This window comes from Salmo trutta, chromosome 17, assembly GCF_901001165.1.
Source record: "Salmo trutta chromosome 17, fSalTru1.1, whole genome shotgun sequence".
NCBI lineage: Eukaryota > Metazoa > Chordata > Actinopteri > Salmoniformes > Salmonidae > Salmo > Salmo trutta.
In genome coordinates this window covers 15,976,813-15,992,946 of record NC_042973.1, presented here as the reverse complement: position 1 = coordinate 15,992,946, position 16,134 = coordinate 15,976,813, and the positions used below count along the sequence as shown (strand labels likewise).

The 16,134-nt window shown below is 39.6% G+C and overlaps 1 protein-coding gene across 1 annotated transcript; it reads right to left on the bottom strand.

Moving 5' to 3' along the window:
- Positions 1 to 7,154: 7,154 nt before the first annotated feature.
- LOC115151709 (N-acetyllactosaminide beta-1,3-N-acetylglucosaminyltransferase 3) lies at positions 7,155 to 15,880 on the bottom strand. Its single transcript, XM_029695872.1, has 2 exons — positions 15,738 to 15,880; positions 7,155 to 8,750 (listed from the first exon to the last, which is right to left on the bottom strand). Exon 2 carries the CDS (start codon positions 8,738 to 8,740, stop codon positions 7,580 to 7,582), a length of 1,161 nt encoding a protein of 386 aa, XP_029551732.1. The 5' UTR covers positions 8,741 to 8,750; positions 15,738 to 15,880; the 3' UTR covers positions 7,155 to 7,579.
- Positions 15,881 to 16,134: the final 254 nt, after the last annotated feature.

Sequence of the window (16,134 nt, the reverse complement as noted above, 5' to 3'; positions counted from 1 at the left end):
TTTAAACTCAGTTTTTCACAATTCCTGACATTTACTCCTAATAAAAATTCCTTGTCTTAGGTCAGTTAGGATCACCACTTCATCACTCAATTAGTATTTGGTAGCATTGCCTTTAAATTGTTTAACTTGGGTCAAACGTTTCGGGTAGCCTTCCATAAGCTTCCCTCAATAAGTTGGGTGAATTTTGGCCCATTCCTCCTGACAGAGCTGATGTAACTGAGTCAGGTTTGTCGGCCTCCATGCTCGCACACGCTTTTTCAGTTCTGCCCACAAATTTTCTACAGGATTGAGGTCAGGGCTTTTTGATGGCCCCTCCAATACCTTGACTTCGTTGTCCTTAAGCCATTTTGCCACAACTTTGGAAGTATGCTTGGGGTCATTGTCCATTTGGAAGATCCATTTGCGACCAAGCTTTAACTTCCTGACTGATGTCTTGAGATGTTGCTTCAATATATCCACATAATTGTCCTTCCTCATGATGCCATCTATTTTGTGAAGTGCACCAGTCCCTCCTGCAACAAAGCACCCCCACAACATGATGCTGCCACCCCTGTGCTTCACGGTTGGGATTGTGTTCTTCAGCTTGCAAGCCTCACCCTTTTTCCTCCAAACATAACAATGATCATTATGGCCAAACAGTTCTATTTTTGTTTCATCAGACCAGAGGACATTTCTCCAATAAGTACGATCTTTGTCCCCATGTGCAGTTGTAAACCGTAGTCTGGCTTTTTTATGGCGGTTTTGGAGCAGTGGCTTCTTCCTTGCTGAGCTGTCTTTCAGGTTATGTCGATATAGGACTTGTTTTACTGTGGATATAGACACTTTTATACCTGTTTCCTCCAGCATCTTCACAAGGTCCTTTGCTGTTGTTCTGGGATTGATTAGCACTTTTCACACCAAATGACGTTCATCTCTAGGAGACAGAATACGTCTCCTTCCTGAGCGGTGTGATGGCTGCATGGTCCCATGGTGTTTATACTTTATACTTATACTATTGTTTGTACAGATGAACATGGTACCTTCAGGCGTTTGGAAATTGCTCCCAAGGATGAACCAGACTTGTGGAGGTCTACCATTTATTTTCCTGAGGTCTTTGCTGATTTCTTTTAATTTTCCCATGATGTCAAGTAAAGAGGCACTGAGTTTGAAGGTAGGCCTTGAAATACATCCCCAGGTACACCTCCAATTGACTCAAATGATGTCAATTAGCCTATCAGAAGCTTCTAAAGCCATGACATAATTTTCTGGAATTTTCCAAGCTGTTTCAAGGCACAGTCAACTTAGTGTATGTAAACATCTGACCCACTGGAATTGTGATACAGTGAATTATAAGTGAAATAATCTGTCAGTAAAAACTTGTTGGAAAAATTACTTGTGTCATGCACAAAGTAGATGTCCTAACCGACTTGCCAAAACTATAGTTTGTTAACAATACATTTGTGGAGTGGTTGAAAAGCTAGTTTTAATGACTCCAACCTAAGTGTATGTAAACTTCCCGACTTCAACTGTATATGTTAGGAGTTAATGAAAGGTGAATAGGAACGTTGTGTATGGAAAGTTGCTGATTGAGAGAAGGGGCAAACATGTTATTGCTGAATATTAAGTTCCTACGGAATGAGGAAAAGAGCAACAGTTTAGTCTCAGTTCCTGTAGTACCAAGAGGCATGTGGCACTCAACTCGAGTTACAGTTAACAGTTGACGAGATATGGAACTTTGGTAGGGCCATGACAATACCAGTAAGAGGAATAGACTTAATTCTTGCCTAGCAACATAGACAGATTGTTAATTTTAGACATACAAGGAGGTGACTCAGCCTAGTCAGAATGCATGTTTGAGTGACTTGTATGTTTTGTTTACAGCTGAAGCATCCAGTGGGTTGAATACATTTGTTTTGAGCTTTTTCTAATCATCCGTGTGAGTTTTACTCTGTTTGTTCACAACCTAACAACAACTGGAAAGAAACCTTTTGATAATAAATCATGATGTAATCTTTAGAGTGTCTAAGCACACAAATAAACAATACTCTTATAAGAGCTTGTCATCTTCAGGTTTACTTTTAAACTTTTTTAATTGAACCATTATTTTAACAGGGAAGTCAACATTGAGACCCAGGTCTCTATTCCAATTGAGCCCTGCATACAAAATCCCCAGACACAAAAGCCCTACATAAAAAATACATAAATAAAATACACAATATACAGAAAATACAGAATAGGTAGCCTATTTTCCAACTTCAGTCCACCCTGGAATTCATTCAATGTCTGAGGTGCACAGAATCCAAATGTGGTTTTCCCTAGTTCTGTAGAGTGGAACATGTGATCAGATGTGAGATAGGTACCGATATGGGATATTCATTTGACCAGTATTGTTGTAGCAAAATAATCCTGTAGCAACAGGTTTTGAACGTTTAGTCCATAATGTTGCTTGATCGGTGGTTAGCCTATGGCCTACCTGGTTAAATAAAGGTGAGATAAAAATAAATAAAATAAATTAGCTGGACAAAAGTAGGCTACGTGAAAAGTGCAATATTGCTAATACAACCTTGTAAGTGCAGGTTTTCAGTGAATTTAAGTAAATCACGACGCTCATCTGAATTTCCTGTGGCGCAGGAAAATTCTCAAATTAAGATCATACATCAAGGCCATCAACTGCCTTTTCTCAAATGCCTTTTCTCTCAGGAGTCCGACATGAGTCCATGTGGAGTGAGCATGGAGAGAAATCCCGTCCAAACTTCTCTCTTGCTACTGGTGTACTGGTAGAAAAATGGGGGCTGTGAGGAAGAATGTTAATACTAGAAATATAAGATGAATATACTGTATGTCAATGTAAATATACATTCTGCAAGTATCAGTGTGTGCTAAATTGAGGGTCTTAAATTGAAGTGATAGACCCCACGTGAAGTACTAGGGACTGTCATTCTAAATTTGGGTTGGATAATTTTTCAATAGGTTTAATAATGATTCGGAAACGCGAGAAGGAGAGACAGAGAGTTGCCCTAAAATGGACACATGCTCAAACTCGTACACTTTTGATAGACTTAAAGGGACAATCTGCTACATCCATTTTTTGACTTGTAAATGATATACACTGCTCAAAAAAATAAAGGGAACACTAAAATAACACATCCTAGATCTGAATGAATGAAATAATCTTATGAAATACTTTTTTCTTTACGTAGTTGAATGTGCTGACAACAAAATCACACAAAAATAATCCATGGAAATCCAATTTATCAACCCATGGAGGTCTGGATTTGGAGTCACACTCAAAGTTAAAGTGGAAAACCACACTATAGGCTGATCCAACTTTGATTTAATGTCCTTAAAACAAGTCAAAATGAGGCTCAGTAGTGTGTGTGGCCTCCACGTGCCTGTATGACCTCCCTACAATGCATGGGCATGCTCCTGATGAGGTGGCGGCTGGTCTCCTGAGGGATCTCCTCCCAGACCTGGACTAAAGCATCCGCCAACTCCTGGACAGTCTGTGGTGCAACGTGGCGTTGGTGGATGGAGCGAGACATGATGTCCCAGATGTGCTCAATTGGATTCAGGTCTGGGGAACGGGCGGGCCAGTCCATAGCATCAATGCCTTCCTCTTGCAGGAACTGCTGACACACTCCAGCCACATGAGGTCTAGCATTGTCTTGCATTAGGAGGAACCTAGGGCCAACCGCACCAGCATATGGTCTCACAAGGGGTCTGAGGATCTCATCTCGGTACCTAATGGCAGTCAGGCTACCTCTGGCGAGCACATGGAGGGCTGTGCGGCCCCCCAAAGAAATGCCACCCCACACCATGACTGACCCACCGCCAAACCGGTCATGCTGGAGGATGTTGCAGGCAGCAGAACGTTCTCCACGGCGTCTCCAGACTCTGTCACGTCTGTCACATGTGCTCAGTGTGAACCTGCTTTCATCTGTGAAGCGCACAGGGCGCCAGTGGCGAATTTGCCAATCTTGTTGTTCTCTGGCAAATGCCAAACGTCCTGCACGGTGTTGGGCTGTAAGCACAACCCCCACCTGTGGACGTCGGGCCCTCATACCACCCTCATGGAGTCTGTTTCTGACCGTTTGAGCAGACACATGCACATTTGTGGCCTGCTGGAGGTAATTTTGCAGGGCTCTGGCAGTGCTCCTCCTGCTCCTCCTTGCACAAAGGCGGAGGTAGCGGTCCTGCTGCTGGGTTGTTGCCCTCCTACGGCCTCCTCCACGTCTCCTGATGTACTGGCCTGTCTCCTGGTAGCGCCTCCATGCTCTGGACACTACGCTGACAGACACAGCAAACCTTCTTGCCACAGCTCGCATTGATGTGCCATCCTGGATGAGCTGCACTACCTGAGCCACTTGTGTGGGTTGTAGACTCCGTCTCATGCTACCACTAGAGTGAAAGCACCGCCAGCATTCAAAAGTGACCAAAACATCAGCCAGGAAGCATAGGAACTGAGAAGTGGTCTGTGGTTACCACCTGCTGAACCACTCCTTTATTGGGGGTGTCTTGCTAATTGCCTATAATTTCCACCTGTTGTCTATTCCATTTGCACAACAGCATGTGAAATGTATTGTCAATCAGTGTTGCTTCCTAAGTGGACAGTTTGATTTCACAGAAGTGTGATTGACTTGGAGTTATATTGTGTTGTTTTGTGTGTTCACTTTATTTTTTTGAGCAGTGTATATATATATATATATATATATATATATTTATATATATATATATATATATATATATATATATATTATATACAGTTGAAGTCGGAAGTTTACATACACTTAGGTTGGAGTCATTAAAACTAATTTTTCAACCACTCCGCAAATTTCTTGTTAACAAACTATAATTTTGGCAAGTCGGTTAGGACATCTACTTTGTGCATGACACAAGTAATTTTTCCAACAATTGTTTAAAGATGATTTCACTTATGATTCACCTGTCACGCCCTGACCTGAGAGAGAGGGTTTGTATCTCTATGTGGTTAGGTCCGGGTGTGTGTGTGTGTGTGTGTGTGTGTGGGGGGGGGGGGGGGGGGCATTCTATGTGTTATTTTCTATGCTTTGGCCAGGTATGGTTTCCAATCAGAGGCAGGTGTCTATTGTTGTCTCTGATTGGAAGCCATACTTAGGCAGCCTTTTTCCACCTGTGTTTGTGGAATCTTGATTTTGTACTGCTTGTATTTAGCCTGCAAGACGTGACGGTCATTTGTATTTGTTTATTATTTTGTTTAAGTGTTCCGGTTGAAAATAAAGATGAACACTCACCACGCTGCACCTTGGTCTAATCCTTTGGACGATCGTTACATCACCGCATCACAATTACAGTGGGTCAGAAGTTTACATACACTCATTCAAGGGTATTTATTTTTTTAAACTATTTTCTACATTGTAGAATAATAGTGAAGATATCAAACTATGAAATAACACACATTGGAATCATGTAGCAACCAAAAAAGTTAAAACAAATCAAAATATATTTGAGATTCTTCAAATAGCCACCTTGATGACAGCTTTGCACACTCTTAAAACTTCTAAGGGATAGGTGTTCCGTCAACGGTACAGTTGTAAATCATGCAGCGCCTTGTGTCAAGATCGCAGATTCTAGAGAAACAACAAATGTCTGTACATATAAGTGTCTTATATCAGCTGAAAGCTTAAATTCTTGTTAATATAACTGCACTGTCCAATTTACAGTAGCTATTACTGTGAACAAATGCCATGCTATTGTTTGACATCAAACATCAACATCAACATCAAAACACATTTTTTCACCACAGTAGGTTTGATAAATTCACCTCTGAAGGTGAAATGCGTACTTACAATATGAAATCTTGCTCTGATTTACCATCCAAAGGATCCCAGAGATAACATGAAGTGTCATTTTGTTAGATAAAATCCTTTTTCACATCCTAAAAAGGTCCATATAGCATGCACGATCGATTTTGTATTTCCATTTGTTCAATTTGCAAAGAATGGAATCTGTGAAAATCTAACCATAAGTGTTGTTTCAACCAGTCAAATCACGTTTGTATGTATTCTTCAGAGATCCTAGAAGGTAACTAGACTTCACTATATCATTAGGGGTGTAGTATATCCTATAGGACACCAAATTTGGTCACAGAGCGATGCCTTCATGGCACGCCAATGACGCGGCTGGTCTTCGCTTGATCGACTCTAACTTTGCCAAATGAGCACCAATCAGGGTCAAATAGTCCCAAGTAATACATTTGGCCAGATAACTCGCACTGGAATCGGCCCGAGCTCAATCCCCGCATCCTAGCCATAAGTAATACTGCCGAAGGCGACCCAGACTCCGAGTCTGACTCTCAGCCGGAATCGGCCGAGATCCACTGTGCTAGTTGGGTAGGCTTGTTCTGAGCTTAGTGGGTGGTGGGGGATTTCTGAGGCATTGTAGTTACACAAGTGAAAAATGTTAAGAAAATGATTAATCAAGAATGTGTTGTGAATCGTTTACTTTAATAATGCCAGCTGTCAAAATTCACAGTAAACTGGCATATGTCAATAGATCCATCATTGTCCAAACATCCACAGAAATACAAAACTTGTGTCTGTTGAAAAGATACCGCCTACTGTACGTCTGTTCTCTTTCTACACTTATTCTACACTTAGAATGTTTGTATGCTTCTAAAAGTTATTTTTTATTTAACTAGGCAAGTCAGTTAAGAACAGATTCTTATTTACAATGACGGCATAACCGGGGAACAGTGGGTTAACTGCCTTGTTCTGAATAACAGATTCTTACCTTGTCAGCTCAGAGATTCAATCCAGCAACCTTTCGTTTACTTGCCCAATGCTCTAACCACTAGGTTACCTGCCGCCCCATGTCTCTACTTGGTTTATGTAATAATAGTATTACTTTCATACTATAAATGTTAAAATGTGTGGCTATAGTTGAAGTACGGAAGAGAAAAGGATGACAGGTTCTGAGTAGGCTCCCGAGTGGCGCAGCGGTATCACATCCAGCCTTGATTGGGAGTCCCATAGGGCAGCGCATAATTTGCCCAGCGTCATCCGGGTTTGGCTGGGGTAGACTGTCATTGTAAATAAGAATTTGTTCTTAACTGACTTGTCTGGTTACATAAAAGATGAATTCATGAAATCCATTGTTTATGGTGATCTGCAGTGGAAATGATTGTGAAATATGGCAAATTTTTGTGGTCCGGTGGGTTTATGAACAATAAAAACATATACTTTATAAACATATGCTCAATAATATTTATCTCATCAATTACTTAACAATCGCCAGAATGAGCTAAAGCAATACACATGGCAAAAATCAAATATGCATTTTATTTTATTAGCGTTTGATATAGAATCAATATCATATTTTCTTTTTAATATGTATGTTTTCATTTATTAAATAGAAAGAAGTGATACTGACTTAAAACAATACATTATATAAACTTTGACCATTTCTATGTACATACACAGAAGAAGCAATCAATCCCATAACTTACATCTTAAAATTAGTCTGTATTTACAACAACAAAAACAACTTTCAGACATCACACATTTGAAAAAAAAGACTAGAAAAACAAACCTCAGCAGGCAACTGATTTCAACAGGACAGATGGCTAAAGAGAACCTTGCGAATTACTACATTTCAAGTTAGGTTCATGTATTCCGTGCCACATAATATATATCTGATGTGGCAGAAATCTGTGTACTAAAATGATTTCCCTGTAATAACAAGGATCGTAAGTGTCCACGTTTTGGGAGGGGACATCAAGTCCAGCAGTCCTGACTCCAAAATGGGACTCTGGCCCAAGACCAGCCTTCTCCAGACACATTCCCATGTAAACATCATCAATTGGCAAAATGGGAATGGTATGGGTCATTTTGTAAATGACCATAGCTGTGTTTCCAGAGAGCAGGAAGCCCCCTCCCCCACAGTAAGGGGGATATGAGTCTGACTCTTGAACCTGGACTGGGACATAGTATTTGCTCCCTGACTCTCTAATGGGTCCTACATAGCGGATTAGATGACCTGCAAAAAGGTGCTTGTCACCATCATTGTCTTTTAGACTCTGAAGGTAGTCCACCATGTTATCTGTGTTGGCGAAGATATCATCGTCACCGTTGAGAAGAAATCGGGCCTGGCGGCAGTTCTTGTCCATCCATTCTAAGAACAAAATCTGCTTCAGGGTGAGGTTGAAGAAGGAGTCGTTGAAGTCCCACTGCAAGATGTCATTATGCTCACGGTTCTCCAGTTGTAGAAGCTTGTTTAGCTTGCGCTTCTCAAAGCCTGTGCCTGTTGTTCCCGAGAGAAAAATCCTGTGGATCCAGACTCCATTCTGCAGTCTCTCCTTGGCCCATGTTTTCCGTAGTACCTCACGGCGGTCATAATTCGCAGGTGAGCTTTTTATGACCAGCAGAAGGAAGACGTCAGCAGACTTGTGAGGGCCTCTACATTTATCAGGTACATCCAGCAGCATTGGGAAGTGGCGGCAGTGACGATAGAAGAGGAAGTCTTGGATGTGAACTGGCAGAGAGGAAAACCCTGACACATTGGCTGCAGACTCATTCCGTTCACAATGAACCCAGGTAGAAACACCTGCGCTCTCACTGGTTGGTTTCTGAGGTCTGTTTTGATAGGTTGATTCCCTCCTGTTTATCTGGAAATGGTTTGAGGGTTTTTTAGGACGAATGTCCTCTTTAATAAAAATGATGACCAAGCACAGAATGCTGATCACAAGTAAAGCTGTAAATTCAAGCAAACGAGACGACCTTCTCATTTTTGTTGCTCTGTAATGAGAAGAAACAAGGCATTAAAGGTACAAAAAAACAAGGCATGAAAGGTACAAAATGGGCCAGAGATTAAGTGCCCTCTGTAATTACTGGGACAGTAACACATTTTGTTGTTGTTTTGGCTCAGTACTCCAGCACTCTGACTATGAGGTGTCCTGACGTTGCCCTCTGTGGGTACAGCGAGCACAGTTAAACCCCCCTCCCTCTGCACCAGGCCTTTTCTATGCACCATCCCTCTACCTACCTCCCCCTACCCAGGCTGCTTAGGTCAGAAGGCAGTCGTAAATTCCAAAGGGAATGTTCTGCCTCACAGGCCACAGTTTTGAGACAGAATGGTTTCATAGAGAGACAAAGGAATTCTTCCACCCCACCGGACGGGGGAACCGAACGACATTTATGTTCTGGAGAAGGTATAAAAGATTGGTGAAGAATCCAGCTACGAACTGGTCCGCTTGGTACAATTTTATGACACCCATGAGAGACAATATTGCCATATTACCATAATAATGTTTATATAATAGCCTCAGCTATGGGACTTACATCTAAATGGTTGTATAAAATGTATTAATAAGGATAAAGCTATTTGGAATATGTTGAGATGCTATGTACTGATGTTAATGTGAGAGAATTGTATTTCTGTTCAAAGCTTAACTAAGTCATCGGCACGCCCCCAGGGACACAGACAGGACAAGGCGTCATGTGACAGCCTTTTCTACGTTCAGTATATAAACCCCCACCCAGAATTTCTGTCTTAGACCAGGCCTCCACTCCATTACGAGTTGGCCAATAGGTTTGACCCTGCATCCCTCTACTGAACTTTAACCATACCACATGATTAAACTTTTAGACTATCGATACCGACAGAATAATAACAAGTCTTTGATATTAATTACTAGTCTGCAGCTAGAAATTCGGTGTCATTGAACGCGAAGACCGACAAAACATCCATTCTATAACGACATTAATGAATGTCGCTTTGAAAGATCCATTCTAACCAAGAGAGAGAGATAGAGAGGACAAAACTCTCCAACAAAGATCACGACGACACACAGAGTAAATATATATATTGATTGCAATTGTTTCCGAATGAGTGAGCGTTCATGTGCAAAGGATTAGCATATCAATTGTTAATATTTACCAACTCTGTTGTGCCTCCTCAGCTGCCCTTTATCACCCTTTGTTTAACAAGCCGCCATGCCGGTTTAGCCCACTAGGGCACATTCCTCTACCATTGCTTTGTAACGACACCTACTATTTTGTATGCTTTCTGTGAATTACTTAGTTTAGTAAATAAATTATTTTAAGACAATTGATGTATGGATGACTTAGTGAAGACTAGGTTCGTGCAGATAACCTGTTAGGGATAGGGGGCAGTATTTTCACGGCCGGATAAAAAACGTACCCGATTTAATCTGGTTATTACTCCTGCCCAGAACCTAGAATATGCATATAATTAGTAAATTTGGATAGAAAACACAAAAGTTTCTAAAACTGTTTGAATGGTGTCTGTGAGTATAACAGAACTCATATGGCAGGCCAAAACCTGAGAAGATTACATACAGGAAGTGCCCGGCCTGACAATTTGTTGTCCTTCTGTTGCATCTCTATCGAAAATACAGCATCTGTGCTGTAACGTGACACTTTCTAAGGCTTCCATTGGCTCTCTAAAGCCGCCAGAAAGTGGAATGGGGTGTCTGCTGTCTCTGGGCAAATTACAGCAGCTCTGTTTGTAAGTGGTCAGCCTGGGGACAGTGAGACTGAGATGCGCGTTCACGAGACTTCTCAATTTTTTTTCTTTCAGCCTTTGAATGAATACAACGTTGCCTGGTTGGAATATTATCGCTATTTTACGGGAAAAATAGCATAAAAATTGATTTTAAACATCGTTTGACATGCTTCTAAGTACGGTAATGGAATATTTTGACATTTTTTGTCACGAAATGCGCTCGCGCGTTACCCTTCGGATAGAGACCTGAACGCACGAACAAAACGGAGGTATTTGGATATAACTATGGATTATTTGGAACCAAAACAACATTTGTTGTTGAAGTAGAAGTCCTGGGAGTGCATTCTGACGAAGAACAGCAAAGGTAATCCAATTTTTCTAATAGTAATTCTGAGTTTAGCGAGCCCCAAACTTCGTGGGTGTCAAATTAGCTAGCCTGTGATGTCCGAGCTATGTACTCAGAATATTGCAAAACGTGCTTTCACCGAAAAGCTATTTTAAAATCTGACATAGCGTTTGCATAAAGGAGTTCTGTATCTATAATTCTTAAAATAATTGTTATGTATTTTGTCAACGTTTATCATGAGTAATTTAGTAAATTCACCGGAAGTTTTCAGTGGGTATGTTAGTTCTGAACATCACATGCTAATGTAAAAAGCAGTTTTTTGATATAAATATGAACTTGATTGAACAAAACATGCATGTATTGTATAACATAATATCCTAGGAGTGTCATCTGATGAAGATCATCAAAAGGTTAGTGCTGCATTTAGCTGTGGTTTTGGTTTTTGTGACATATATGCTTGCTTTGAAAATGGCTGTGTGATTATTTTTGGCAGGGTACTCTCCTGAAATAATATAATGTTTTGCTTTCGCTGTAAAACCTTTTTGAAATCGGACAACGTGGTTAGATTAACGAGAGTCTTGTCTTTAAAATGGTGTAAAATAGTCATGTTTGAGAAATTGAAGTTCTAGCATTTTTGAGGTATTTGTATTTCACGCCACGCAATTCCACTGGCTGTTGACTAGGGTGGGACGCAAACGTCCCACCTAGCCCATAGAAGTTAAATAAAATAAAAATCGGGTGAACTGTTTAGAAATTACAGCAATTTTTGTACATATTCCCCCCCATTTTAGGGGGACCAAAAGTATTGAGACAAGGTCACTTATGTGTGTTAAAGTAGTCAAAAGTTTAGTATTTGGTCCCATATTCCTAGCACGCAACGATTACATCAAGCTTGTGATTCCACAAACTTGTTGGATGCATTTTCTTTTTGTTTTGGTTGTGTTTCAGAATTTTTTGTGCCAAAAATATATTAATGGTAAATAATGTATTGTGTAATTTGAGTCACATTTATTGTAAATAAGTTTTACAGGATTGGTTTGTCTATATATGTTTTGAGGTTGGACTTTAGCACATAGCGCGTGAGAAGTAGGGGGCACCGACTGGTGTTACCTCGTTAGTCAGTATGTATTTCACCTGTGCTGGGTAGTCCATCTCGTTAGTCGGAAGGAGGTTTCAGCTGTGTTGGCACAGGTGACATTTAACCTGTCTTGGGTAGGGGGCAGTATTTTGACGTCTGGATGAAAAGCGTGCCCAAAGTAAACTGCCTGTTACTCAGGCCCAAAAGCTAGGATATCCATATAATTGTTAGATTTGGATAGAAAACACTCTAAAGTTTCTAAAACTGTTAAAATAATGTATATGAGTAAAACAGAACTGATATGGCAGGCAAAACCCCGAGGACAAATCATTAAAAAAAAGAAAGTTTCAGGCTTGTTTTTGGAAAAGAGCTAGAATTTGTAGTTTTTCTAAATTACTCCCATTTTGTCTGTAGTGTTTTCATGCGCATGGATGAGAGTGCGTTCTTTCTTGTTTATCTCCGGTAAAGACAATAACGATTCTCCGTATTAAATTTGATCATTTATTTACATATTAGGGTACCTGAGGTTTGATTATAAACATTGTTTGACTTGTTTGGATTAGTTTATTGGTAACGTTTGGGATTCATTTTGTATGCATTTTGAAGGAGGGAAACCGGTGGATTTTTGACTGAAGCGCGCCATCTAAACTGACAGCTAAACTAGACATTGTTAATGTTGTAAATGACTATTGTAGCTGGAAACAGCTGATTTTTAATGCAATATCTACATAGGCGTACAGAGGCCCATTATCAGCAACCATCACTCCTGTGTTCCAATGGCACGTTGTGTTGGAACATGGAAATTGTGCCATCTGGTTTGCTTAATATAATGAATTTGATGTATAGCATTTACTTTGCTCAAGTATGACAATTGAGTACTTTTTTCACCACTGCAGACAGGTTGCCTCTTGCATTAATAACCCAAAGACAAATGATTTGAACCAATCATAGCCGTTCTGAGACATCCGGTCCGGCATACATTTGGGTTCTATGGACAATTCCTTCGACCTCATGGCTTGGTTTTTGCTCTGACATGCACTGTTCACCATGGGACCTTATATAGACAGGTGTGTGCCTTTCCAAATCATGTCCAATCAATTGAATTTACCACAGGTGGAATCCAAGTTGTAGAAACAGCTCAAGGATGATCAATGGAAACAGGATGCACCGGAGCTCAATTTTGAGTCTCATAGCAAAGGGTCTGAATACTTATGTAAATAAGGTATTTAAATGTTTTTATTTTATTTTTATAAATTAACAAAACATTTCTAAAAAACAGTTTTTGCTTTGTCATTATGGGGTATTGTTTGTAGATTGATGAGGGGAAAAAATTATGTTATCCATTTTAGAATAAGGCTGTAATGTAACAAAATGTGGAAAAAGGGAAGGGGTCTGAATACTTTCGGAATGCACTGTATGGATCTGTGCCATTCACTTTGAACTGGACTGTTTTTACAGTATGAGTGGTTGCGAGTAGATGCGCTTGTTTTGAGATCAAAGTGAGAGCTACATGTAGCGACGTGTGCACATTTGTACATTTTCTCATAACCTTTGCTAGTTAGTGAGTTATTAGCCCAGTTATAGATCATTTGTAGTCAGCAATGGGGGAGTGATTGCTTCTTACAAGAGCACAAAACGTGTCATTTCTAGACATCTTTGGTAAAGACATTTTTTTTTCTTAAAGAGGAAGTGTTGTATATTGAGACAGGAGTGAATAAGTTAAGTAGCCAATGGGCAGAGGGTAGCATCATTTTTCTGATTCTCTGTGATAATGGTATGGAAATAATAAGGCATTTTATTTTGTAAAGTGGTTTCTTGCATCAAACAAAACAAAATTTTCAGCTACGTCCTTGTCTGAAGGACAAGTGGATAAACAGGTTAATGTCAAGCCCTGCATGCTTTTCTTCAGAAGTCTTATGGAATGGCCTACATTGAACACCACACATTGGCTGCTAATGTAGGCTGAACAATAGAACAGCTATTTCAATGTTAAAATGTTATGGGATGCATTTTCTCCATTGCTTTTGTTGGTAGGCCACTCTGGTAGGCCTACATTATGATCAAATAGCCTACTTGACCACTGTTAAAACTAACTTAAAGTGGGTACATCCTCAGTGTTCACAGTAAACGCACCCCAGAAGTTGCATTGAATTTTCACAACTTTCAAGTTTGCACTCCTCCGACCTGAAATTTGCTCAGTGATAAACAAATGTTGACCGAACATTGGTCTGGACCGAACCAAATCTGAACCAATCATTGACATCTAGGTCTGATGTACAGTACAGTACAGTACATCAGAGTACATTACAGTAAAGAAAAGTACAGTACAATACAGTAGCGCACACTAGAGTACAGTAAAGTATAGTGTACTGTATTGTACCCTACTTAATCTAATGTACTCTACTTTACTGAATTAAACTATACTCCTCTACTGTACTGTATTCTACTCTACTGAATTAAACTCTACTGTACAGTACAGTACTGCACTATACTCTACTAAATGAAACTATTCTGTACTCTACTGTACTGTACTTTACTGTACTCTAATGAATTAAACTGTACTGTACCATACTGTACTGTACTCTTGTGTTATACTGTGCTCTACTGTACTAAACTGTGACGTGATGTTCAAACTTGTGAAACATAGCCTAGACTTCTATGATTCGTACAGATTTGAATATGGTCTTCACCGACCAAATTTGTACTTGTTTTGGGGCCGAGCTCATTAGAATAATATTGTATGCTTTGCGAGTGTTTGTTTTTACATTTACATCAGCAGACGCTTTTATCCAGCGTGACTTAAAGTCAACGCATTCAACTTAGGTAGATAAACCACAACATATCGCAGTCATAGCAATACAAAAAAATATTATCTGTGACAGTTATTGTAGTTGAAGTAGTCTGTTGGTTTATTCTGTACGTTAAAGTATTTGGAACATCATTGCTGCTAGTTTCAAAGCTTTAGAAAAATCGAGCATAAGTGAATGTGATAGACAGGAGAAATAACAAATATGTTGTTGCAATCTTCAGTTGGCTATTCTTTCCTATTAAGAGGCGTGAAAAAGTATTATTGTGATATAATGCTTACTTCATTGAAAATGTATACCAGTTGAAATTTGGCCATACAATCAATGTCTGAAAAATACGTATTTTCAACGTCCGGAAAATAAATAATTTCAATGTCCGGATAATACGTCATTTTTATGTCCATATAAGTCATATTTACGACTTCCAGAAAATATGTATTCTAATCGTTCATTCAGCACCTGAGATACACTTGATGTCAACGTCTGGATAATACGTATAAAAGTATTTTTTCTTTGTTAATGGTAATGTTCCGACAAACACAGTGCCGCATAAATGCTTACTTAGTGCTGTTGACAGATGTTGACAGACAAAATAGGTCCTCACACCCACTGTTCAAATACTTGTAGAACTACAGTTATTAAAAATACACAATAAGCTACTGACCAATTTGAGTGGGTCAGAGTTCCTGAGTGTCCCAGTCGAATCATGCACAATCTGATAATACGCCCGTTTTAAGACCAACAGAGACTGTGGTAATTCGCTATTATAATACATTTTTGCAGACAGTGAATTTATAGGTTAAGACTTTCTTATAACAACCACAAGTTCTCTCTGGGTAGCCTACGGATCTGCACGACTTTATTCTAATAATGACTTTTTCGAGATTATTAGGCTATTAGATTAATATAAAATATTAAGCTAACAAATGTGGAATCTGTATTTGTAGTATGATAAACTTACAGTATAAAACCCATTCATAGTCATAGAAAACCATATCTCCAGTGAACATTAGTAGTTGTCCATTACCTTTTCTGCCTGCGTCCTATTGACAGAACGGCTCGAACATGTGTTGCCTTGGCTCAGGAAATCAGTTTAAAAATACACTTGCTCGTGAGCGCTAGGTGTTATAAGTGCACTTGCTCCTGAGCATTGGCCTCTATCTGCCAGTTAGATTTTATGTTGCTGCGTTGAGCGCCTTCGTCAACCAAAGTCCCAACCCTCGACTATGAGAAATGTCGTGTATTAATTAAAGGTGGCAATCTGCGATTGCTACATCAATTTGTGATAAACTGAATAATGATATATATCAATTAATGATATACTGTGTACCCATTATTTTGAATTATATAATTTATAAAATACTCCATGAGCTTAGTTTAACTGTTGTACCCCATCAGAACACAAAATATATGCTTGTTTTACT